This window comes from Phacochoerus africanus, chromosome 15 (genome assembly GCF_016906955.1).
Source record: "Phacochoerus africanus isolate WHEZ1 chromosome 15, ROS_Pafr_v1, whole genome shotgun sequence".
In the NCBI taxonomy this organism is placed as follows: Eukaryota; Metazoa; Chordata; class Mammalia; order Artiodactyla; family Suidae; genus Phacochoerus; species Phacochoerus africanus.
This window is the reverse complement of record NC_062558.1, coordinates 35,539,353-35,564,668: the sequence shown is the minus strand read 5'-3', so window position 1 is coordinate 35,564,668 and position 25,316 is coordinate 35,539,353. Positions and strand designations below refer to the sequence as shown.

The window sequence follows — 25,316 nt, the reverse complement described above, 5'->3', positions numbered from 1 at the left end:
GCACCACCCTCCAACCCTGAACCAGAGGTCCCACTCTGCATTTAAATGACAAACACCCGCCACTGCAAACCAACTTTGCTCATCAGGGATGGCTTCCTTGGGGGGGCACAGCCTGCAGCTTAAAGCTGCCCTCCTTAAGGCCTGTCCTGACGGCAGGTCTGTGACAACTGCTGAGACAGGGATGGGCTCGCCTTCCTGACTCAGGCCTTCGCTTTGGGCAGCAGCTGTGGCAGCTGGGCCCACACAGACCTGCCCACCTCACCCCCGAGGCCAGGCCAGATGGCTACCTGGCTGCTGCCACGGGGCCTGCAGTGATCTGGACAGTGGCTGCCTGGGCGGTGTGATGGCAGAGCCCCCTTGCTGGGCTCCGGCAGATGCCATGTGGGTTCCAGCCTGCTCTCCGCCTCTGATGGTGAATGGGGCTTCCAACCAGAGGCTCCCCATGGCTCTGTGCCAGGGTCCTCTCCTTCTCCTAGGGTGGGAGGAAAGAGTCCCCGAGAGTTGGGCCTGTCAGGTCGCATCTTCTCTCCCTTTGCCTGTCATTTCTCTAAGGGAGGGTGCAGCAAACTGCTTCTCGGCACATCCTCTGGCTGTACTGCTGATCTGTGAACTACTCTTGGGGTAAAAACCAGAACCTAATCCCTTGCTGACCTGGTCAACTAGCAGATCAGAGGGATGAGGCAGCCAGCAGGTGCCTGTCAGCATCCTCGGTCCTCCTGGGGCCAAGCTCCCCCACCACTGAGCCCCTGCTGGTACATGCTCACTGGGTCCGGAAGAGCCCAGAGACAGAGGCGACAGTAACACCCTGGGAAGTCTCACTGAAAATGCCGGCTCTTCCCACTCAACTCTCCAAGGCCTTTCCAAGGTCACTGCGGGGGCGGACAGCTTGCAAGGCAGGTGTTTGCAGAACGCTTGCCAAGGCAACTTGTATTTTTAACTCTCTATCAGCCTGTGGAAGTCACTGCTCTGTCTGCAGTGCTGCAGAGTCTAGCTTCAGCCTGGCTAACTGCGGGCTAAGGGGACAGGTTCACCTGCTCATCAGCAAGGATCAGAGCCATACAGGAACCGCCTCCCCTTAGCAGAGCACAAAAAGGACTTTCCAGTCCCTTGGATCAGAAAATAATGGAATGGTTTTGTTAAAGTCTAGCAGTAATTTGTTCCCTGAGAGGGTGCTTGGCCAAAATTGGAAGCTGCTGTCATCTTACTCCGCTCCCTCATCCATAATTCATGTTCAACGTGGCTGCAGAAGGCTTCCCCTGAGCATCTCATATTAGATTTCCATTACACAGCCCTTTTTGTAAACCTACCAAATCGCTGTTTGTGTCAAATGGCCGTATTCTTTTAATAGCCAAAAGCTGAGTTCTAGTAACTTCTCCCCTTGGTAATATGGCAACATAGGACCAGATCCCGCTTTCCACCTGCTTCCTGGGAAACAGGCAGAGAACGTGGAGAGAGAAGTGACCTAACCCTCCATCCACAGGCTGTGGACACTGTCCCTGCTCTGTCTCCTCCACCCACAGCTGGAGGCCCTCGAAGCATGGACTTCAGATATTTGACTTCGCATTGATTTCTACCTCTTTCCTTTTAGTTAGGGGTATAAATCCTAAGGGAAGCTGTAGAACAAGTGCATTTGTTGACTTGTCAATTTGCCTGTTTTAGAACAAACACATCACCTGCTTGGAGCTGCTTCAGGTGAGCTTCCCCATCTGGGTGGTGGCGGGAGGAATTGCTACACTTGCTCGGGGTCTCAGCAGCTGGAAAGCCTCTGCTGGGCATGCCCACCAGTCCAGCCCATAACAGGAGCTGTTTGTGAGCCCCCTGCCTCCGCCTTCTGCAGACTGCACTGCCCAGATGGCTGACCTGAGACTCGTGCCCAGAGCACTGACCCTCATTCTTTCTAATCAAAGGCCAGGAGAGTGTGGGGAACAGCCGCCTTCCTAGGAGCAGGGCTGCCCCACCTGACAGCTGACGCTGAGCGCTCCCCAAATGACCAAGTGAGTGAAACACCATCATGTACACGGTGCCCTGGGAACTGGTGGGAGAGCCTCAGGTGGACTCTGGCCCCTGCTCTGGTGGAAATGAGCCCCGACCCTGCCAATGAGATGACACCCTCAGTGACTGTGAGCAAACCAAGTTTCCTCTGAGCAGCATGGACTGGGCTTGGGGTGAATAAATCTCATTTTAATTAGAGGTTTAGGTAAGCCGGGGCCTGAAACTTCAAAGACAGTTGGCTGGCCCTCGGTGTTCAGAACAAGTACAAATGCTTGTGGTGTGCCCACTGTGGCCACCACTCCCAAACGAAGGCTTGGTGGGGGGCTGATGGAAGATCTATTATTTATAAAAACACTTTGCGTTGATGAAAGAACCGCCTTTGTGGAAAAGAACAAAATGGAAACAAATTGGGAGGGTCCCAGAAAATCCAGGCCTACCGTGCTCATGCCAGCAGTCCTGCTGCTCAATGACTCCTTGGATCTCTGGCAGTCACGCAGGGCAGGGCCAACACACTTCTGCCAGGCTGTGGGCATCCCACTGGAGACCCATCCTGGACAAGAGCTAACTAACACCTAAAGGGGACCAGGTCTCCTGACGCCAGGCCTTTCCAGATTCTCTCCACTGGCAGCCAGGAGCCCAGGGGCTTGAGCATCTGACCCCAGGAGCAGGGAGCGGGGAGCGGGGAGGGAGGAAGTAGCCCACATCCCACTTCCCACCTGATCACAGGCACCTGGAGCCAAAGAGGCAGAGGCCTTCACCCCAACCTACTGCTTTGAAAATGTCAGGACATTTGTGGAATTAAGCACTGGTTGAATAAACAGCAGGGCTCCAAAGTGACTGCAGACAGCTCTATACTCACCAGACAGGGGGCTGCGCTGCCTGTGACTGCCGTCTGTGCACTGGAGTCAGCAGAGGCCAGCGTTCCTCAGGCTCAGCTGGGCTCAGAGGCCAGGCTCAGTCCTGCCACGTACTCACTAGGGACAAGATGCCAGCATCAGTTCCTGCCGTCTCAATGCTGAGGGCTTCCCAGCTCCACTGCTGCCCCACACCGTCCTCTGTGCCACATGCTCACACTTCTCATAACTCAGCTTGCTGCTCTGCTTCGGCTTTTAAATACAAGCATTAAGTTCATCCTCGGCAATGTATCCTTGTGTGTGCACCACACAGCCCCCAGGGCTGTGAGCAGAAGCACTGACGTGAGGGTCTCAGGGAAGGGAAGGCTGGGCGCTGGGCAGGCTGAGGCTCCGGGCGTGCCTTCTACATTCCAAACCCCAACATGTGGGTGTGAGTGGATAAACACGTGTAATGTCAAAACTGCAAAGGAAAAACTCAAGAACGCAAGTTAACAGCAGTAGCCAGTTATCAGGGGAACTTCCCTGGAAGGTGGGGGAGGTATCGCCCAGTAGGTATCGATAAAAGGAACTCCAGGAGGAGGCCTGGACTGTAAATAGCGACAGTGACCTCAACGATGGCAGCACTGCACCTGCAAGTCTGCAGGTCGCCTGGGCACCACTGAACACCAGCCCTCTGCTGACTCACAGGCCACGGCCACCAACTGAAACGGATAACCTTTGTCTCCAAACTCCTTCTTCCCCACAGCTTGTCCCTAACTGGGAGGTGACAACTGGAGATGTGGGAAATGCTTACCTGGGACAGTCAGCTCCCCGCTGCCACTGCACTGGGGGCTGTGGCGTGTGGGCCGTGCAGCTGGCCCCCGTTCTGAGGAAGGGCCACAGGGCGCACTGGGCCCTGACCGCCAGTGCCCCTGGCACCACAGGCGAGCTTGGGCAGTCCCCGCAGCCAGCCCAGGCTCAGGGCTCCACACATCTTCTCCTTGGGTCTGCATGTCTGCTCACAACACCAAGGAACGCCCCCCACCCATGTCCTGGCCCCCATGGAGCAAAGAGCTGCTTTCCTTCCTTTCCTGCCTCGGGTTGAGAAGGCAGATGAACTCCTAGCACTCATGCAGGAAAAACAGCACATATTTACCAAAATAAACCAGAAAGGGGGCGGGGGGCGATCCTCTCTTGCAAAACAGCCTTTGAAAATGAGCTCGCTGCTGCTTGCTCCTCGTGGTCAGCCTCGGGCCACCGAATGGCCAGGCCACGTGCATGAGCCTGAGGAACAGACTGGAGCCACGTTCATTAACAAACCCTTTTTGTTTTTTATTAGAAATAAAAACAGCAAGGTCCCACATACCATACCCTGCAGGAAAAGAGATGGGCGAGGAGTGTAGACTATTTACAAGAGCTGTAGCAAAAGGGCCCCCAGGTCTCGCTGCCCAGGTCCACGTGTGGGTTCTCCAGGGGACCGGGGGCTCAATGGCACAGGGCCATGGTTTCCATGTTAAGGAAGCGGACGTGCATCTTGGTCTCGATGTCGATCCCCTGCCAAATCTGCAACAGACGGAGCAGCGTGAGCAGGCTTCTCCCACTCCCAGTGGCCCAAGTCCTCAGCGGCTCCCCACCCACCCTCCTCTACCACCGACTGAGACATCCCCACAGGTGGAAACGAGAGAGCTGTGTTTCAAGGCCACGAGCGAAGCCTGGAAGAGAAACGTCCATCCGCCTTCTTGCTGGTTAATTGGGCTCCGACATTTGGATTCTCCCTGGATTGTCACAGCAAGTTACTAAGTACTGAATCCAAGCTCTATCTTCACTGAAGTCATGTGAACCCCACCAACCACCTCAGCTCTGATTTTCATGCAAATTCCTTAACCCCATTAAACCTCCTTTTCACCAGTAAACTGCTGAGGCCACTGCCTGTGCTGCCCTCTCACAGAACACAGAGGGGGCTCCAGTGGAATCATCCACAGAAGCGGTTCGTAAGCTGTTAAGGGCTGCGCAATTGCAAGGTACCATTAAGCCATCATCGTTAATGAAAAGGTCACAACAGTTAGGTTTCTATAATCTCCCAGGGATAGGATAGCAGGTCACCATGTTCTAGACAAGCTCATGCTCAGGAAAGGTCATTTCCACCAAATACCACGTCCTTGGCCACATACCTGGCACTGGCACTGCCATCACAGGCCCGCTTGGCCAGGGCCCCAGCGGACATTCAGGCTACCAGACCCTATCTATCTGCCACACTACGACACCACTGCGTGCCCAGGACTGTGTGCTTGCCAGCTCCTTGGCCACTTGGGGCCCAAAAGGACCACGGATGGAGAGGTGGGGGGAAGGATGCCAACAGGAGAAGGGACCTGGTGGGTGGTGACTTGTCACCATCTCCTGCTTATGTAAGAACTTCAAACTCTCAAGGTGTCACCCTCAAGATCTCCAGGGACAGCCACAGGCTGGGGAGAAGCAGAGCCCTGTGAGCACCCAAGCAGCTGGGAGGCCTCAGCACATTTCCTGCCACCGTCACATGCCCACAGCCCCCACACGCTTTCCTTGTCAGGTAGACAAGACATTCCTAGGACAAGACACCTGGACACTCAGGGTAGTTTCTGCCTAATGCCAGGTGGCAAGAGGGTCACAGTGGGGGTCAGAGAATGAGAGGGGCCACCTGGTCGGGAAAAGCCCCCCAGTGCAGGGGCAACAGGCTTGGGAGCACCAGAGGTCTGGTGGGGTCAGGGGCAGCCTGCTGGGGAAGAAGCGTGATTTCTCAAACCACGAACGGATTCTATCCCATCTTCTGGCTGAAAGCGGCAACCTCTCCTCCCTAACCTTCGTGGCATTCTGGTTCCTGCTTGGGCATATCCCCTCCCTGGAGAGCAGACCTCGGCACGGACGCCAACCAACTTCTCTGATCCACCAGCCCTGCCCAGCCCTGGGAGGGAGAAAGGCACCTGCCCCTCCAGCCCAGCAGGCCGCCCAGTCTATCCGTCAGGCTCTTCCTCCTGCCATAATTGGCTAGGTTGGGGGCGCATCCAGCCCAGCTGCCCCTCGCTCCCTGGGGCTGTGACCACCTGAGTCCCTGGCCCCACCTCAGGCACAGGCCTGTGTCCCTCAGGGCCACCCAGGAGAGTTGGCAGCTGGCCTGGGGGCCCCTGAGTGTCATTCCCTTGACTTCCCATCCTCCTCACCTCCTGGAAAGGGCTGGGGATGCTGCTGTCAGAGAGCTCAGGGCCAAAGTGTGAGCAGAGCAATGGGGCTTGACTCCTTGCCCCAGGGCAGCGGGGCCGGGGGGGGGGGTGTCTGTCTATCCGAGCAGTGGGGGCCCTCAGTTCCCAGCCTGCGAAGGTCTGCTAGTGGGGGTGGCAAGTGGGCAGCCAGGCAAATAGCATTTTCTACGAGGCCCAGGAGGAGAAGAGCAGGGGCTGAACCACACAGAGTCTGCACCAGTGTGTGTTTCTGAGAAGAGCTAGTCTTGTATAGGCACAGAACATTCCAGAACCCCAGTTCCAACTGTCAGCAGGGTTGCTTCTGAGAAGGGGGACCAGGGATGCACAAGGAGAGAAATGGAGTGTTCCTCATAGGCCCTTTTGTACTTGCTAAGTTGTTCTGAGCACACCTAGCATCACCCTTTCAATAAAAACAAGTAAAACCAGTTTCAACTCTTTTAAAGGTAGGCCCAGGCTTGACCCCTTTCCTCAGAGATGCCCGTCTCCTCTCAACCAGCAGGGTCCCCCTCAAGCCCCCAGCATAGCCCCAGAGCCCACCCCCCCACCCCCAGGACCCACCTTCAGGAAGTCATCGAAGGTGATCCCCTCGTACACCTGATCAGGCTCCTGGGGACAGAGCACAGGGCACAATGAGGGGCTTTTGCTCGGAGACTCCCCATCCCCCCAGCACAGGTGGTTGGGGCCATTTAGGCAGAATGACGAGAACAGGGAGAACGTTCTGGATTGTTTACCTCCAGCTCGAGGCCAGCCACCCGAGCTCCAATGTCCCCTTCACTGGCTGGATGGTGGGACGGAAGGAGGTACAGGCTCACCAGGGCCCCACCCACACCCCCAGGGAAGACAGGGCAGCCAAGGGGGGAAAGAAAGGGCATGGGCAGTGAGGCAGGACTCTCCTCAACACGCCACCTCCCCGCAGCATGGCTGCCAAGAGACGCCTCCTGCCATCTCGTGGTCCTGCCTCCTCACACCTGCCTTGGTAAGACCAGTTCTAGGCTGATCCGCATAGCAGACCAGTGGGGAAGGGGCAGTGGGATAAAGGGCTGGCCTGTGAGGCCCACCCCTCTTGGCCCCTGATGCTGCCACTCCCACAACCAAGTCTCCAAAACCTTCAGCCCTGCCTTTGCAACAGTGAAAGCCAGGCTGCCACGCTACTGCCCATCAGTGTGAGACCAGCCAGATAAATCAGGGTGCCCGAGGTACAGATGACCACACCGCCATGCAGAAGGGGTTGATCCAGACCTGCTGGCATGGAAAATGCTCCAAGATACACATGCAGTGGGGAAAAACAAACAAGGAGCAGGAGGATGTCTGCAGACTCTTCCCTGCACCACTAACCAGATGCCACCACCTGCCCGGGGGGATGTGTGGGGCCAACACAGGAAAGAGAAGCCATGGCAGTTCAATCCCATTTTGTGCGAGTCACAACTGAAAGACGAGGGAGTGGGATGGACAGGGAGTTTGGAGTTGGTAGATGCAAACTATTGCCTTCAGAATGGATGAGCAGTAAGGTCCTGCTGTACAGCGCAGGGAACTACATCCAGTCTCTTGGGATAAAACATGATGGAAGATAATAGGAGAAAAAGAATGTATGTGTGTCTGTGTGTGTGTATATATATATATATATATATATATATATGTATGACTGGGTCACTGCTGTACAGCAGAAATTGACAGAGCATTGTAAAGTATAATAAAAATAATTAAAGAAAAAACAAAACTAAAAGACACACTATGTCAGGAAAAACTCCATTGAGGGTAGTTCTCTTTAGGGCGAAGGAACAGGCTGATGGGAGGAGGGCCGGGAGAGATGCATTTCTCTTTCTGGACTGCTCTGAAATTTGTTCCAATATGTCCTTAAGAAAACACCAGCAAGCACTACCAGTGTTTGCTCTGTGTGCTTCACAAATGTTATTACCATAACCTGATGCAACCCTCACAAAAGCCCCCAGAAGTGACTTCTCTTCTTAATCTCATCTTGGATATGCTTTTTTTTTTTTTTTTTTTTTGGTCTTTCTAGGGCCGCACCCATGGCATATGGAGGTTCCCAAGCTAGGGGTCAAATCGGAGCTGCAGCTGCTGGCCTACACCACAGCCACAGCAACACCAGATCCAAGCAGCATTTTTAACCCACACCACAGCTCATGGCAATGCCAGATCTTCAACTGAGAGGGGCCAGGAATTGAACCCGTGTCCCCATGGACACAAGTCGGGTTCATTACCCACTGAGCCACAACGGGAACTCCTAGATATGCTTTTTCATTTTAGGAAAAACCCTAGTTCTTAGGCCTGAGCCAGCCCAGTCCCTAAGGCTCCCCGCTCTTTCTGTCCCCAGGCACAGGCAGAGGGGCTGCCCTCTCCCTGCCGGCAACCCCGGGTTCCCAGGGCAGTGCAGAGCTAATTACAGACAAGGCCCTGCTGGCCCAGGACCCAGGCTGGGGGGTGGGCACCAGTGGAGAGAAGGCAGCAGGAGGGGCTGGGAGGCAAGGGAAGCACCCCAGGCTGAGACCCGAGCATAGCCACCCCACCCTCAAGGCACAAGACGGCTTTCCAGAAAGAGCACTCTGGAAAGATATCTCAGCACCGGTCAATAACTGGCCTTGGGAGGCCATTACAGAAGGGCCATGGATCATTTGCCTTTGGCCAGTGGCGCGGGCAGAAACGTTAAGTGTCCCCAGAGGCCAGATGGTATGAACTGACGCGGCTGCCCCTTGCCCTGTGCGCCTCTGTGTCTATTGGGTTGACGATTACAAGAGAAACTATTTTAAGAGCACACGGAGGAGCCGTAAGTCAAGAAAGCTGCACACCCGAGACACGGCATGGGCTCCCCAAATGCCCCAGCCTCTGAGGTTGTGAGGATTTTATGCAGATCAGCAGCTGCCAGCTGCCAACAATTTTACTACAGCAAATTAAGAAAACTGTCGCCAATTGAAACTGGAGTGGGATAGGGAACAATTTAAAGAAGAGAGTGTAATTAAATCAAATGGGAATTTGGCTCAGGCAACCCGGCAGGGGATCCCTTGTGCTCTGCACCGAGGTCACCAGGCCTTTCTGCGGTGGTTAATTTGCTGAGTGGGATGGTTTCACCAACGCCAGAAGCCTCCCCCTGGACCCCAGGAGCAGACAGATAAAATACAGGCCACTAAAGTGACCGCAGCCCCCCCTTCCCCGCCGCCAGGGGCAGGCCTGGGCCCGCCACCACCTGATGACAGGCCTGGGCACAAACAGCAGGGTCAGCAAGAAAACACCTCCCCCGGACTGAGGTGACCCGGAAGCCATGATGGTGCCTGGAGCTACAGCCACTGCAAATACACAGGCACCAGAGGGGACAGCCTCGGTGGGACGCCCCCCGCACCCCCCCTCAGGGAACAGAGTCCATGGAGGTGGTCACGGGCCCACGTGCACAGCCCCTGGGGGCTCAGGGTCCCTGTGGACCCTGCACAGCAAAGGTCGCTGCCCCCGACCTCCAGAAAATTCTTTTATGTCTCTGAGCCTTGGTTTTCCCACCAGTGAAACAAGGCTACAGATCTACCAAGCGATGCTGGTGAAGCACCTAGCACGGTGTACACATATGCTGTGTGGTCACCCCACGGGAGAGGAGCATGTTGGAGGGGGGTGCCTGACTGCCTGGAGCCTCCTGGGGAACCTGCTGAGGCCCCTGCCACCAGACAACAGCACAGTCCCAGCTCAGGAATGCTGGCAGTGACTGCTCATACGATGCGCCTGTCACCACTCCACTGACCTGTGTTCCTGTGCCCCTCCCCCTGCTTCACCGGTTCTGCACTGAGAGTGACTTTAGCCCTGCTCTCCCAGGGACATTGGGCCACGTCTGGAGAAGCATCTGGTTATCACAACTTGGAGGGCGAGGGTGTGACTGGCATCTAGCGGGTGGGAGCCTGGGATACTGCTCTACATCCTACGACCCCAGGACGGCCCCAGGTGATAGCAGTGCCAAGTGGAGGACCTGCTCTAACCCGCCTGACGTCACCCCAGGCCTGACAGCATGGCTCCGAGGAATGACCCAGCCACTCCACACCAGTGAGATCCTGACAAGCCTCAGGTGTGTCCACCATGGTCACACCTGCCTACCTCCCCATCACAGCTCCAGCCTCCACCTGGGCTATGGTGGCAGCCTTGCAAGGGCCTCTGATGGAATCCTCTCGTCTCTTCCAGCTGGGGGGTGAAGGGGGGTGAGGTGGGGTGAGGGGGTGAGGAGGGTCCCACCCTCCTTAGTGCACAAGCCCCCGTGGCCAAGTTCCTCTCCTCTGCTTTATCTACATGTCACCACCACTGCACCCCAGATCATGGGCCCTAAAGAGCAGCTCTCTGCAGACCCCTGCCCTTCAGGCCACAAATGCTCTCATTAATAGTTAAATAAATAGGGAGTTCCCTCTGTGGCACAATACATTAAGAATCTGACTGCATGAGTTCCCTATGTGGCTCAGCAGTAACAAACCCAACTAGTATCCATGAGGATGTGGGTCCAATCCCTGGCCTCGCTCAGTGGGCTAAGGATCCAGCGTTGCCATGAGCTATGGTGTAGGTCGCAGATGTGGCCCTAAAAAGACAAAAAAAAAAAAAAAAAGAAGAAGAAGAAGAAGAAAGAAAGAAAGAAAAAGAATCAGACTGCAGTGGCTCAGGTTGCTGGGGAGGTGCAGGCCCCAGCCTGGTGCGCAGGCTAAAGGATCCAGCAGTGCCACCACTGCGGTATAGGCGGCAGCTGCAGCTCGGATCCACTCCCTGGCCTGGGGAACTTCCATGTGCCGTGGGTGTGGCCATAAAAATTTTGTTTAATTAAAAAAATTAAATAGAGCAAACCTTCCACTGTCCAGACCTGGTACTATGTCAGGTGCTACCCATGGGCCTGGGGAGGCTACACAGCTGAGTCTACACACCCTGCTTGGTACAACCCTCAGGTTGGTCTCCTGGGGGGACAGGAAAGCCATGAGGGACCCCTGAGCACAGCTCTGGGCCAGGACCAGTTACGGTGGCAAGCAGGACATGTATGGCTTCTGCCCTCTGGGACCTTCCAGGAACACAGACCAATACCAGTGCAGGGCATGGCTCAGGTGCAGGAGGGTGGGGACCCAGGGATCCCAGCCCTGGCCGCTCTCACCATCTGCCCCACACAGACGCTGGCCGCCTCCATCATGGCCCCATCGGCGATGGAGCGCGCAGACTCCTTCTCGATGTGGGGGTTTCCTGAGAGCAGCTCCTCCACCACCTGCCGGGCAGGGCAGAGACACATGACCTCGGGCCTCCATCCAGGGGTCCCGGCCCGGGGGAGCATACTTTACATTTCGGTACTCTTCCAGGGTGATGCGGCCATCGCTGTCCGAGTCGTACATGTGGAACAGAACTGGGGGTGGCAGGGGGGAGAGAGGGTCTGAGTCAGGCGAGGCAGAGGGGAGCCCCATGGTCCCCTGCTCCCCCAACTTTCCCCTGCCCCAAACTGAGCAAAAGACCTCAATAACGAAACCTAAATGCCAAAGCACAGGGGTCAAGGGCGAAGGCCATGGGGCCAGACTGACCACTTCCTGGTAGGTGACCTTGGGCAAGTGACCTAACTTCTCTGAGCCTCAGCCTCCCCATCTGTAAAATGGGAGCAGTAACACGTCTACCTCATGGTGCAGTAAGGGGAGCAAAGGCTGGTGGACTAGGGCCAGCGACTGCCTGGCACAGTGTGAGGGCACATGACGCGACAGTCTCATTAGCAAAAGTCAATGTTATTCCAAAGTGTCACTCCTGGGAGACGCAAGAGGGCCTGTGTCAGGTCACAGCCCCCATTGCCAACATCCCGCTCCAGCTGACCTGGGTGGGCCCCTGACAGCACCGGGACATTCGCACCTGCTCTGGTTATTTCACTCTTAGTGACATCATGGGGTTCCTTTACTGACATTGCTCAGCATCCAACAGAACCAGGAGTTAAGAGGAGGGGACCTCTCCAACACCCTCCCCACCCAGCTCAGCCTCAGGGAGCCTCAAGCTCACAGACTCCTCAGCCCTGCCCGTTATCCAGCCCAGGGCTGCTCAGGCATCTCTTCCCTCCTCCTCATATGGCCCCTTGAGGCCAGGGCTGCCCTGAGCCCACTGCACAGACTGGGCAGTCAAGCTTCACAGATGGCAAGGCGTTTGCCTGCGGTCACCCCATTAAGGGAGGGCCAGCCAAGGGTCTGAACCAGAGTCTGTCCCCCCCACAGCCCCCATGACACCTGCCCTGACCCTTGGAATAATCGAAGCCAGGCTGACACCAGGACCCACCCCCCTCCATCCCCAGCAGCCCGCAGTGGACATCCCAAGCTAAGTATAGCCCAGCCCAGTGTTTACATTTCCCTGTAGACACCGCTTTGGGTGGGGTGGAGGGGAAGGTCAGGAGTCATGGGAAAGTGCATGGGGGAGGGAGGTGTGACGCACGCCACCCTGGAACCCTGTGCCCGCCCACCGGAGGCTGGATCACAAGTGAAATCCTCAGAGCCTAGGGCCAGCGGAGGCTCCTCTGGGGCAGATGGGCCCCACAGAGGTCACCATGTGAAGCTGTGTATGGTGGCAAGTTTTGGGCCAGGGAGGGGAAGAGAGGAACTGCCAGGGAAGCACCCCTGAGCCTGGGTGATGGCATCCACACCCACCTTCAGAGTCACCCATGTGCTCAGCCCTCACCCCCACCACCAGGCTCCAGGACACCCAGCCACTTAGTAAAAGGGCTGGACTAAACCAAGTCTGCCTGAACCAAGGGCCTGGCTCTTTCCCCACCCACACCCCCTTCTATTCCTAGAAAACCACTAGCTGCCCAGAAGTGTGGACAAGGAGGCCACCGTGGGGCAGCCTAGGAGAAGGGGGAGGTACCAGTGCACCCTTTGTGCTGTGAAAACTGGGACCAACCACCCAAAGGCCACAACTGGGGCTCCCTGACCTCCCCACCCCGTGCAGGGTCATGGCAGGACATGGGGACACGAAAGCGGCCAGGTGCGTGCTGGGGGAGGGGCCCCAGGACACCCACATCTCAGCTTCTCTTTCCGGCACAGCTGCACCTGCTCCTCGTCCATGGTGATGTCAATGGGCCGGAAGTAGGACATGATGGTCAGGAAGTCCTCGAAGTTGATCTCATCGGCCAGGCCGCTGGTGCCCTTGCGCAGGTTTCTGTGGGAACAACGAGGGGGTGTCAGAAATGTCTTAGAAACAAATGGAGTCTCAGAGTTCCCACTGTGGCACAGTGGGTTAAGAATCTGACTGCAGGGAGTTCCCGTCGTGGTGCAGTGGTTAGCGAATCCGACTGGGAACCATGAGGTTGCGGGTTTGATTCCTGGCCTCGCTCAGTGGGTTAAGGATACGGGCGTTGGCATGAGCTGTGGTGTAGGTCGCAGATGCAGCTCAGATCCCGAGTTGCTTTGGCTCTGACGTAGGCCGGTGGCTACAGCTCCAATTAGACCCCTAGTCTGAGAACCTCCATATGCCGCAGGAAGTGGCCCTAGAAAAAGCAAAAAGACAAACAAACAAAAGAATCTGACTGCAGCGACTTGGGTCACTGTGGAGTCGCAGGTTCAATCCCCAGCCTTTGCCCAGTGGGTTAAAGGATCGGGCATCGCCACAGCTGCAGCATAGGTTGCAACTATGGCTTGGATTCAATCCCCGGCCCAGGAATTTCTATATGCCCTGAAGAAGGAAGAAAAGAAGGGAAGGAAGGGAGGGAGGGAGGGAGTCTCCTTCTTCTGCACCTCACCTATGATAGCTGTCCCAGCCTTGGGTCTTGCTTCCCAACTACCTGCTCTCGGGGGCACCGGGGCCCCCAGGTGGTTTAGTCCAGCCCCATGCCACACTCCCCAGTGCTCCCCCAGAACTTGCCACCTGGGAGATCAGTGGGGGGGACACAGGCAACTGCACAGCCACTGGTAACGGCTGGGATGGAGGGCTGCCCGCGTGGCTACCGTGCCCAGAGCTGGGCTTGCAAACATGGGGAGAGAAACCAAAGCAGTTATTCATTCAGGTCCTCCTCCTGACCCTTTCCCTCAGATCAGTGGTCAACCAGCTGCAGCTCAGGGGCCAAGTCCCACTTGCTGCTTCTCTTTATACAGCCCATAAGCTCAGAAGGGTTTGTATGTTTTTATATGGCTGAAAGAATGTTTGGGGGGTAAGAAAAAAAAAAAAGAACAGTAAAAAAAGAAAAAAAAAGATCAGCATCTCATGACAAGTAAAAATTACATGAAATTCAAATTTCAGCATCCATAAATAAAGTTTTATTGGCACACAGCCAGGCCCATTCATTTACATAATATCTGCGGCTGCTTTCAAGCTACAAAGGCAGAGTTGAGCAGTTGTGATGGAGACCATGTGGCCCACAAAGCCTAAAATATTTACTCTTTGTCCTTTTAGAGAAAAAGTTTGCCAATTCCTGCTCTCTATCAGCTGCTTAAAAGTCTAACACAGGGAGTTCCTGCTGTGGCTCAGCGGGTTAAAAGCCTGACTAGTTATCCATTAGGATACTGGTTCGATCTCTGGCCTCGCTCAGTGTGTTAAGGATCTGGCATTGCCACAAACTGCCAAATAGGTCACAGATGCAATTGGATCTGGCGTGGCTGTGGTGTAGGCTGGCAGCTGCAGCTCCAATTTGACCCCTAGCCTGGGAACCTCCATATGCCACGGTGTGGCCCTAATAAAAAAAAAAGAAAAAAAAATCTAGCTCAGTGATCCACTGCAGGGAGCTCTGAGTAATAATCTGTTTACCAGCAAAGTACAAAGTTCACCAATGACTGCAGGTTTTCTAATACATCAGGGCAGGTTTGAGGTTGTCCCTATGGAAGCGCTTTTCTGAGGGGTCAAGAAAGGACTCAAGTTCCAGGGGGGCTTGAAAACAAACCCAAGGCTGGACCTGCCCCAGGGTCAGCACACATGGGCAGTCAGCAAATGCATGTGAGTGCATTGAAAAGCCGCTGGGTGCGGGTCCCAGCAGAGAAGAGTCATTGAGAAAACAGCTCACAGAGGACTCTGGCCAAACACAGGCTCCTGCCAAACCCTCACCACTAACCCACTTCCACGGGGCCAGGTTGCCATCAGGCTGACAGGCAGAGGGATTCCCTCTGCCCTCTCTGCAAAGGAACTGCTTTCAGGAGTTCCCACCGTGGTGCAGCAGAATCGGCGGCATCTCTGAGTGCCAGAATGCAGGTTTTATCCCCAACCTGGGACAGTGGATTAAAGGATTCAGCGGTGCTGCAGCTTTGGTGTAAGTCGAAACTGTGCCTCAGACCTGATCCCTGGCCTGGGAGCTCCATCTGCTGCAGGGCAGCCAAAAAAGAAGAAAAGAATAAAAAAAAAGAAAAGAAAGGTTAGGGGTGGAGGGGGGGCAGTTTTCAGCTGGCCCAGGATGACCAACAGTCAAGGGCTAGACCTTGTCAAATGCATCTGGTTTCCACTCGAGGTCGGGCCCGTATCTCAGCTTAAAGAAAATAAGCTTGCGGTTCCCTCTTTAGGGGCCCATCGACTCCCTTTCAAATACTGCCCCCGAAGCATGTGCCTCACTGCACAACTTAGAGATCTCACCATTCCCAGTCTTCCATTCCAAGGCAGGTGAAACGCAGGAGCAGGGAAGTTGGTGGTGAAACAAGTCTGAGAGGGAAGGGGAGCTCTCCCCTGGACTGGGGAAGCCCCATCTTTGAGTGCTATTTTCTCAATTGTCCCTGGAATCTTCTGTGTTACAAAGTTTTCCCACTGCTCCTCTGGACAGATTTTTAATCATCTGAGTTCTTGCTGTCAGGGGCATAGACCTGGTATACAGGAAGTAAAAAGAGCCCTGGGATTTATCAGGCTCCTGGGAAGTATTTTTGCTGCGGTTGGGCTACAGGTCCTTCTCAGAGGGTTCAGACCACGGCGAGAGGGACAGAGGAGAGCTCTGGGGGACACGTGACAGGCAGCCCACATAGGTGTCCCAATCAGGGAAGGCTGAGACCCGGCTGCTTCAGCATCAGGACCTGATTCAGAGGCGAAGGGTCCCTCCCCACCTAGTGTCCCTGTGAGAGGTCCACACAGGCCAACATCACGGTCTTGAGAGGTGACGAGAATAAACCCAGACATAGCACATGGAGCCAGACGTACCTGCTCTCCACTCCATTTCCACGACAGGACACCCAAGGCCAGGGTTGCAGGATGTAAGAACGGGAGCTACATCCATATCTGCAACCCAGCACAAGAGCGCTCTTTTGGAAAGGAGGCCTGACTGAGAGCAGTATTTTCACTTCCCTAACTTTCTGATGACCCTGTAAGGAATGGAGCCCTTGAGCTGAGGGTGGATCTGGCTCAAACTGCCCTCCAAGACCAGCTTCTCAGTTCACTGTCCAGTTGTCTTAGGTCTTAGGAAGCAAAGCGGATGCTGGTATTGCTGGCAAGCAAAATCCCACCTCAGCCCCTCCTCTGAGCGCTCCCCCACCTCCCTGTCAGTGCTTAGAGGATGAGATGTGAAGGATGCAGAGGCGCTGAGCCGTTTGGGGTCCAGGCTGGGGAAGCGCTTCCTTAAGCCTCCCGTCCTTGGAGGCTTCTGGGCCGCCCATCGACTCACCTGGGCCTTTCTCCACATGGTGTCTCTCAGCAGCCACCCAAGGCTGAGGCCCCAAGACCCACGGGGGAGGTTGTCGCCACCCCTTGCCGCCCACCCTCTCCTCCTGCTCACCTTCCTGTGTCATCTCCCGATGACAGTTCCCTAGAGCTGGTGCCTTGTGAGCCACACGCACTGCAGACCCAGGGGTCCCTCCCCTCGCTCCCCATCGTATCCAGTCAGTCACCAGCTTCCCTCCTCTGACGTATCTGGGGCCCCTCCTCTTCACTCCAGGGACACCTGGCCCCACCTCTGTCACCCCAGGGGGCACCCCACATGCGCCAGAATGAGCCTTGCAAAAAGCCAGTCAGACTCCACTGTGCCCCTGCTTGATGCCCCACGGGAGCTCCTCCAGCTCTTGGGGTGACCCCCAACCCCCACCACCACCTGGTCTTCCAGGGCCCTGAGGCTCAGTCCCAGCTGCCCAGCCCAGCCCTCGCCACCCCTTCCCGTCACATTCCCCTTCTCGGGGGCCCAAAGGCTGGTTTTCCACCCTCTGGACACTCAATGTTGTCTGATTGACAGACACCCCTTCCTCCATCCTTCAGGTGGCTCCGAGCCGTGTGCACCTGCCCTCAACAGCACTGTCCCAACCTCAGACGCTCCATTAAGGTGGGGGGCTCTCAGGGCACTCCTTCTTGTCCTCTGGGCCAGAGGGAGGTGACAGCTCTGGCCCCTGCGCACACTCTGTCCCCTTGACAGAGGCGCCAGTCATGAAGATCGGCCTGGCAACACCTGAATTCCACCCTAAGAGCTGAAAACAGCTCCTGGATCTGTTTCCAGTTCCCACGGGGGACAGCTGAGGGCTGAGTAACTTCGGGCTAGATTTGTCTTTTTAATTTTATTTTTATTAAAGTATAGTTGACTTACAATGTTGTGCTAATTTCTTCTGTACAGCATAATGACCCAGACATATACACATATATACATATACATACATACATATATATATATATATATATATATATTCTCTTTATTATTCTCTCTATATTATTCTTTTTCTCCTATTAGCTTCCATCATGTTCTATCCCAAGAGACTGGATATAGTTGCCGTGTCCTGTACAGCAGGACCTCATGGCTTATCCATTCTGAATGTAAGAGTTTGCAAGTTACATCTAGTAAAAGGCACAGATCTTAACGTTTGGACCAGTGTGGGCACCTGTGAAATGCACCCCCCGGTCAGGACACCAGAGGTTTCCCTTCAGCTCAACCACTCTCCCTGCAGAGCGAGCCCTGAGGATGGAAAAGCCAGGCAGCCAGGCCCTTGGCCCCCGGTGGGCAGGGCGTGCTGATAACTCTAGGGCACCTTCCTCTCCTCACCTGAGTGCACCTAGTGCCGTGGGACTCACCACCCCTCCAGCTCTGCCCCACAGAAGGCTGGGTCCTTGGGGCCCAGCCAACTTCACAACTGGCCAGGTCTCACCCAGCCGTTGGAAACAAGCCACACAGACACACACGCAGGCACACACCCCCTTCTCACATCAGGCTGCACCAGGCTCTGGACACCTTACTACCCTTCCTCCATCTCTAGACCCAGACAATGCGACATCTCCACTTTAGGGGCTGCATCTCCCCCACCTCCACTTCCTGTTAGCCCCTCCCCCATCCTGCTCTGCCCCTCTGCCCACTCAGGCCTCCCTCGGGCTTCCAAAGGCAGCATCAGGATTAAAAAGCAGATTGGGCGGGGGGCAGTTCCTGCAGTGCCAGGATGCAGGTTTGATCCCTGGTCCCTCAGAGTGGGTTAAAAGATAGGATCCAGCATTGCTGCAGCTGCGGCATGAGTTGCAGCTGTGGCTCAGAGCTGATCCCTGGCCTGGGAACTCCACATGCCAGGGGGCAGCCAAAAATGGGGGAAAAAAAAGTGGGGGCACTGAATTCCATTCCCATCATCACCACTGACTGTGTGACTTCAAACCTTCTTTCTCCGGCAAACGTGACAGTGTGCTGGGAAGATTCCTCTGGAATCAGCTCTTACCTCCACCTCCAGATCCCACCTTCCCTCTGTCACCTCCTCCCAGGGGTCTCAAAGCCACCCCCTGAAATCCTGCTCCACTCAGGAGCCCTCACTCCAGCCTGGGAGACCCTGGCCTCAGTGTCCGACAGCCCACTAGCAGCCAGTGAGTTCGGCAAGATGCAAACCTGCTTCACCCTCTCACCCCGCCTCAAAGCCCATCAGAATCCCCCACCGCTGCTCCTAGGTTGAGCTCAAGATGGTCTAGAGGCTGCAAAATGTGGCCCTGCCCACACCACACTCTCACCATGCTCGGCCTCTCTGTGCTCCAGCCAGGCCTCTCACAGTCCTGTACTCTATGCCACAGGGCCTTTGCACATGCACTTCTGTTCTCTCTGCATTGCCTAAGTTAACTCCTGGGCAATCCCTCCTGAGGTCTTGCCCCACAGGCCCTAGAGGAAGGCCTCAGCATTTTCTGGGGCATCCTGAGGACCCCCTAGCCCCACCCTGTGAATGGGGGTGGCCCAGCATCTTGCTTGGGGCCCCACAGCCCTGGCAGAACCAGAGCTGGGCGGTTCAGGCTCATACAACTTGAAACCCAACCGGGAAGTCTCCACCCATCACATGGCCCCAACATGCCTGTTCCCTTCCTCTTTCTGCCCACTCCTCGGTTCTCAGCAGTTTCTGCAGGCATAGGATGTCAAGTCACGGGTCCATGTGGGCAGCCTGGGGAAGGTGTGCCCACTCCCCACTGAGCCTCAGACACAGTAGACTGAGGGACATGGACTCTTTCAACTCTGACAACACTGGACATTGGGGACGTGAGCTCTGGTCTCAGCCTCAGCTCTGGGACGGTGCCCACGGTGCTTCTCTCTGCCTCAGTTCCTCTGCCTGTAAGCCAGGGTGCTGAACATAATGCCAGCTACCCTAGCTCTTTAACATGCATTATCTCAGCGTAGCCTCACAGCGACCCCCAGAGGCAGATGCTATTATTACCTCTGTTCTGGAAGCAATAATGAGGAAACTGAGGCCCCCCTCCGAGAGTGATCCTACCTCCTAGTATTCATATGCCTGTAGAGTTCCCTCTCCAAGTGTGCGGTAACCCAGCGACTCACTTCTGATGAAGAGACTATAGCAAAAGTGATGGGATGTTATTTGCAAGATTAAGTTCCCAAGAGATGGTGTCTTCCGTCTCAGATGCCCAGTCTCACTGGCGTATCTTACACTAGGGGAAGCCAGTTGCCAGGTGTGACAGCTCTGGGGACCAGTCCAGGAAATGCTGCCAGCCAATGGCCACGTGATTGAACTCAAAAGCAGAGCTTCCCCAAGTCAAGCCTTCGAGTGACTGAAGCCCAGCTGACCCACCCTGAGCCTGAGAATGCAGATCCCTGACCCACTGAAGTGGTGAGCTAATAAATACATATCGTCTTAAACTGCTAAGATTGGGAGTAATTTGTTACACAGCCATAGCTAACTAATACAGAAGCCTAGAGAGGTTGAGTGAGCTGTCCCAAATCACCAGCCATGAATACAGAACTGCCAGACCCCGGACCTGCACTCAGCTCCCACCTGAAACAGCCCTCTCTTCTCTGCATTAGGTTAAGGGACTGTTCTGAGCACATGAGCAACGCAAGAAGTTACAAGGGCAAAATGCTCCCCCCAAGGACAAAGTCACCCACCACTGGCAGGTCAGGGAGAAGGGCCCACCTGTTGTCAAAGAAGGCACGGACGATTTTGGATCGGATCGGGTTGAGCTCCAGGTCAGGGACATTGTTGAAGTTCTCCTTGCTGGGTTCCGAGGAGGAAAGACACCGGGAAAAGAGCAAGAAAAGAAAGCAGGCGTCAGATGGCATGTCCACCACTCCTCAAGCTGTGTTTTTCATCCTGAGCAGCCCCCAGGAGAACAGTGCAGAGTCTCAAGACAAGACTGGAAAATGCTGCCCTACTCCGCCTGCTCTTCTCAGGTCTGGACTGGCGGGACCAGGGCAGGTCTGGAGGCTCAGAAATGCCTTTGTGAATCTGCTAAGTGTCCTGAATACCCACCCCCGCTCCCCAGGAAGACACAGCGACACAAGATATGCACCCCATTCTGAGGAGGAGACCACCTGAGGCCCGTCATAGACCCCAAGTAGGGATACCCTGCATTGGCCCTTCTGAAATCAGAGTAGCACGATGCTGGCTTAGAGAAAACAGTCTGGCAGGTCCTCCATGGGTAGAGTTACCAGGTGACCCAGTGATTCTACTCCTAGGTATACGCCTGGGTACATACCCCAGAGGAATGACCACATTCACCCACATAAAAACCTGTCCATGCAGGTTCACAGCAGCATTAAGTAGAAGCACCCAAATGTCTGCCCACAGAGAACTAGATCAACATGGTCCCATACAATGGAATATTATTCAGCCATAAAAAAAGAACGGACTACAGATAGATACTACAACACGGATGGACCTTAAAAACATGATGTGAGGGAGTTCCCTTGTGGTACAGTGGGTTAAGGATCTGGCATTGCCATTGCACAGTGGCTTGGGCTGCTGCTGTGGCATGGGTTCAGTCCCTGGCATGGGAAGTGGGAACTTTCACATGCCATAGGCGCAGCCAAAAAAAAAAGGAAGACAAAAACACCATGCTAAGTGAAAGAAGCCAGAAACAAAAGGCCACACAGTGCATGATTTCATTTATATGAAATGTCCAGAATAAATACACCTAGAGACAGAAAGTAGATTAGTGGTTGCTAGGGGTATTGGAAGCAATGGGGAATGGTGGCTAAAGGTAAGGGGATTCTTTAGGGGGTGATGAAAATGTTGTAAAATGGATGCATAACTCTGCAAATATACTAGGAACCACTGTATTGCACATTTCCGTGAGTGAGTTGTAGGGTAGGTGAACTATATTTAGGTAAAGCTGGTTTTCTGGTGTTTGTTTTTTGTTTTTGTTTTTTTTGTTTTTTTGTTTTTTAAGGCCATACCCATGGCATATGGAGCTTCCCAGGGGTCTAATCGGAGCTACAGCTGCTGGCCTACACCACAGCCACAGCAATGCCAGATCCGAGCTTCGTCTGCAACCTACACCACAAGTCCACAGTAACACCGGATCCTTAACCCACTGAGCGAGGCCAGGGATCAAACCTGCAACCTCATGGTTCCTAGTCAGATTCGTTTCCACTGTGCCAAGACAGGAACTCCAGGTGAAGCTGTTTTTAAAAAAGGAAAGAGATGCTTGCAGGACAGGGTGAATTTCAAACACAGCTACCCTGTCTCTGGGCAGAGGTGTCGCTGAGTCCTAGAGGCTGCGGTTTACAGGTGTGGAGGCAGGTAAGTCCCTCACCTGCCTGACCTTCCAGCATAAGGCCGTCCTTTGTTCTCGGAGGCTGCTTCCTGCTCACCTTTACTTAAGCTCCGTGAATTTAGCAGGCAATGGCCTTGGAAGGGACCCAGGGCACAGGCTGGTATTCCTGGGGAACAAGGAGGCACACCCAGGTGGGTAGAGGTGGAAGGAGAGTAGCTGTTTAAAATGAGAACATCCAGTGGGTCTCAGATTCAGGCCCAGAAACTAGAACCAACCTGTCCTGAGAAGGAGAAAGGGCCACATGCACAGAGAATTCAGAGCCACCAGAGAGGGAAGGTTCTATAAACACACAGCTGACCCCTGTCCTGCCCCAGACGGGGAGGCTGAGGCTCAGAGAGGGAAAGCAGAGCCTGCCTGGGGCCCAGGCTCCTCCGTGTCCTCCCCACCTCCGTGCTGTTTCCTGTTCCCCCACCAGCACTCCCAGCTTGGCTTGCTGTGTCAGGGGACACTAAGGTTTTAGATTCCTGAAGGCCCTGTTCTGAAGGCAGCGACACTCAGAACAGCTGGCCTGCAGCAGTGAAATATTACTTGGCCATGAAAAGGAATGCAGTTCTGACACCTGCTACAACATAGGTGAACCTTGAAAGCATGACACTAAGTGAAAGACACAAAAGGTCACATATTGTAGAATTCCACTTCTATGAAATGACCAGAATAAGCAAATCCATAGAGACAGAAAGCAGACTGGTGGATGCCAGGGGCTGGGGGAGGGGAGGGTTGAAGGTTCATAAGTAAGGAGTTTCTTCTGGAGGTGATGAAAATGTTCTAAAACTGACTATAGACTTTAAAGCAGTGAACTGTATGATAAGTGAATTATATCCCAATAAGGCAGTTTCAAAATAGCCCTAATTTTTTCTTTTTTTTTTAAATGGCTGTACCCACAGCATGTGGAAGGTCCTAGACCCGGACTGAATCCAAGCTGCAGCTGTGACCTACGCCACAGTGTCGGCAACGCCAGATCTTCAACCCACTGCACCAGGCCAGGAATTGAACCAGGTCACCAGAGAAACAATGCCGGATCCTTAGCCCTCTGAGCTACATCGGCAACTCCCTTAAGACATTTTTAAAAACCAAAAAGCAAAGAACCAGTGCACCATGGTTCCATCAATATAAAGAACAAAACGTGAGGCAAACCTGTGCAGCTCGGGGTCAGGTTCATGGTCAACTATCTCCAAGGGAGCCTGACGGGGGTCTTTGGCTGAGAATATTCTGCCCCTGCTCTGGGCTTGGGGTCATGGCTGTGTTCATTTGGTGAAAGGTCATCTCACTGTCCCCAGCACGTCTCTCCATGCACGTGACAGTCTGCACAGCACTAGCTCAGCCCCATCTGCCCCTTCCTCCTCAGGAGTAGGAAGCGACCAGAGGAGGAAACAGACGGAAAACCCAGAGCCCCCAGGATGTGAACAGGTTAAGTCAAAAGGGCTTCGTGGAGCTTGAGAGGGGATGTGGAGACAGGAAAGGAAGCAAGCAGCTGCCACATGGCTGGTTAGCACAGGACGCCAAGCCCTCCCTGGTTTTCACTGGCCGGGGGTCTGGGCTGCCAGACACCCTTCCTCAGCCTCAGTCTCCTCATCTGTGAAGTGGGCACATCCTCTGGAATCAGATGTGGGTTCTACCAGCTCTGCCACCTGAGACAAGTGACTTAGCCCTTCTGAGCTCCTCTGCAAACAGGAGCCTCAGAGGATGGCTGATTGTGCACTTGCATGAGACGAAGTCTGGATGGTACTCAGCAAGAGGCCCAGCAGCGGGGGAGGTCTCCGAGGGTGGAGGCTTTCCGGGGATGGGACTCCTATTTCCACAGCATCACATCCTCCAGACCTTGCACAACTGGGGGTAGGTGGGGAGCACATTCTCCACCTACAGATCCTTGGGAAGCATCACAACCTAGCTCTGCCTTGCCGGGACCTGGGAGGGGCTCTCACAGGGGCTTTGTTCCCAGACCTGCTGGGACACACTCAGGAAGTGAGTCTGCTTAATTTCCCAGGAGAGAAAAGAGGCCCCAAATGGGGAAGCTGCAGGTTCAAGGGCAGCTGGGAGAAACCGGTCCCCATCCTTGAGAAGATGGCAAGAAGGGACCCACAGGCAGCCCCTTTGGGTATCATGAGTCCCTGGAAAGGGCAGAGGGACCTTGGGCTGACATGGGAGGGAGAACAGACACCCATGTCCCAGGAGGAGGAGGACAGAGGTAGAAGGACCTCAAAGAGCCTGTGTGTCAAGAGAAAATGAGCAACAAAACAAAGTGGTCTGACCTCCCCCTACAGAGGAGGTCAGGAACAGAGGAAAGCCAGGTGCTAGGAATCAGGCTGGGGACAGAGTGTCTGTTCTGACCTCTCGGCCCCCGGTAGGTCTGTGCAGGTGTCTCTGAAGCCCAGCCGCCTTTCTCCAGCAGCAAGAATCACACTGTCCCTCACCACAGGCACCTGACTCTCCAAGCCTCAGTTTCCTCATCTGTGAATTGGGTACAGATCCAGTACCTCCCATCTCAAAGGGGCAATGAAGTCAAGTATATGTGGCTCTGTCCCCGACCAGGCACATGGTCATGGGTGAGCCACTGCATGTCTCAGAGCCTCGATTTCTCATCTGTAAAGTGGGGATCATGGGAGTATCCTGGCAGTGTCACAGGGTTAATGAGACGGTTACATGAGATAAACACTCGTAAGGTGCTTAGCAAACCACCGGATGTGCAGTGCGCTCTGCATTTTAGAATGATGATGAGGGAGTTCCTGCTGTGGCACAATGAGGTTAGCAATGGGACAGGGGTTCCACCCCCGACCTGGCACAATGACTCAGGGATCCAGCATTGCCACTGCTGCTGCCTGGGCCACAACTACAGCTCGGATCTGATCCCTGGCCCGGGAACTCCATACACCTCGGGGCAGCCAAAAAAATATAATAATAATAATAATAAATAAAATGATAATGGGAGTTCCCAGGTGGTCTAGCAGTTAAGGACCCAGTGTTGTCACTGCAGCAGCCAAGGTTGCTGCTGTGGCCTGGGTTCGAGCCCTGGCCAGGGAAATTCCACATGCCACAGGTGCAGCCAAATTAATAAATAACAAGATGATGATGTGGTGATGATAATAATAACAGCAGCAGCTAATCTCCTATGTCCTCCCAGGTGTCAGGTACTGTTCTGAGACCTTTACATCATTATCCTACAAGGTAGGAACATACCCCCACCTTAAAGATGAGGAATCTGAGGCAGAGAGGTGAAGAACCTTTTTTTTTTCTTTCTTTCTTTTTCTTGCTTTTGTTTTTTAGGGCTGCGCCCATTACAGGTCAAATCGGAGCTACAGCTGCCAGCCCACACCACAGCCACAGTCACATGGGATCCAAGTTGCATCAGTGACCTACACCACAGCTCATGGCAACGCGCCAGATC

At 54.6% G+C, this 25,316-nt stretch overlaps 1 protein-coding gene across 1 annotated transcript in view; it reads right to left on the bottom strand.

Moving 5' to 3' along the window:
• Positions 1-4,132: 4,132 nt before the first annotated feature.
• TESC (tescalcin) overlaps positions 4,133-25,316 on the bottom strand; it is a 54,633-nt gene continuing 33,449 nt past the window's right edge. The window contains 6 exon segments of the mRNA XM_047762635.1: positions 4,133-4,388; positions 6,617-6,664; positions 11,172-11,279; positions 11,353-11,414; positions 13,053-13,192; positions 20,293-20,373. Coding sequence (XP_047618591.1) covers positions 4,311-4,388; positions 6,617-6,664; positions 11,172-11,279; positions 11,353-11,414; positions 13,053-13,192; positions 20,293-20,373 — 517 coding nt within the window. The 3' untranslated portion in view covers positions 4,133-4,310.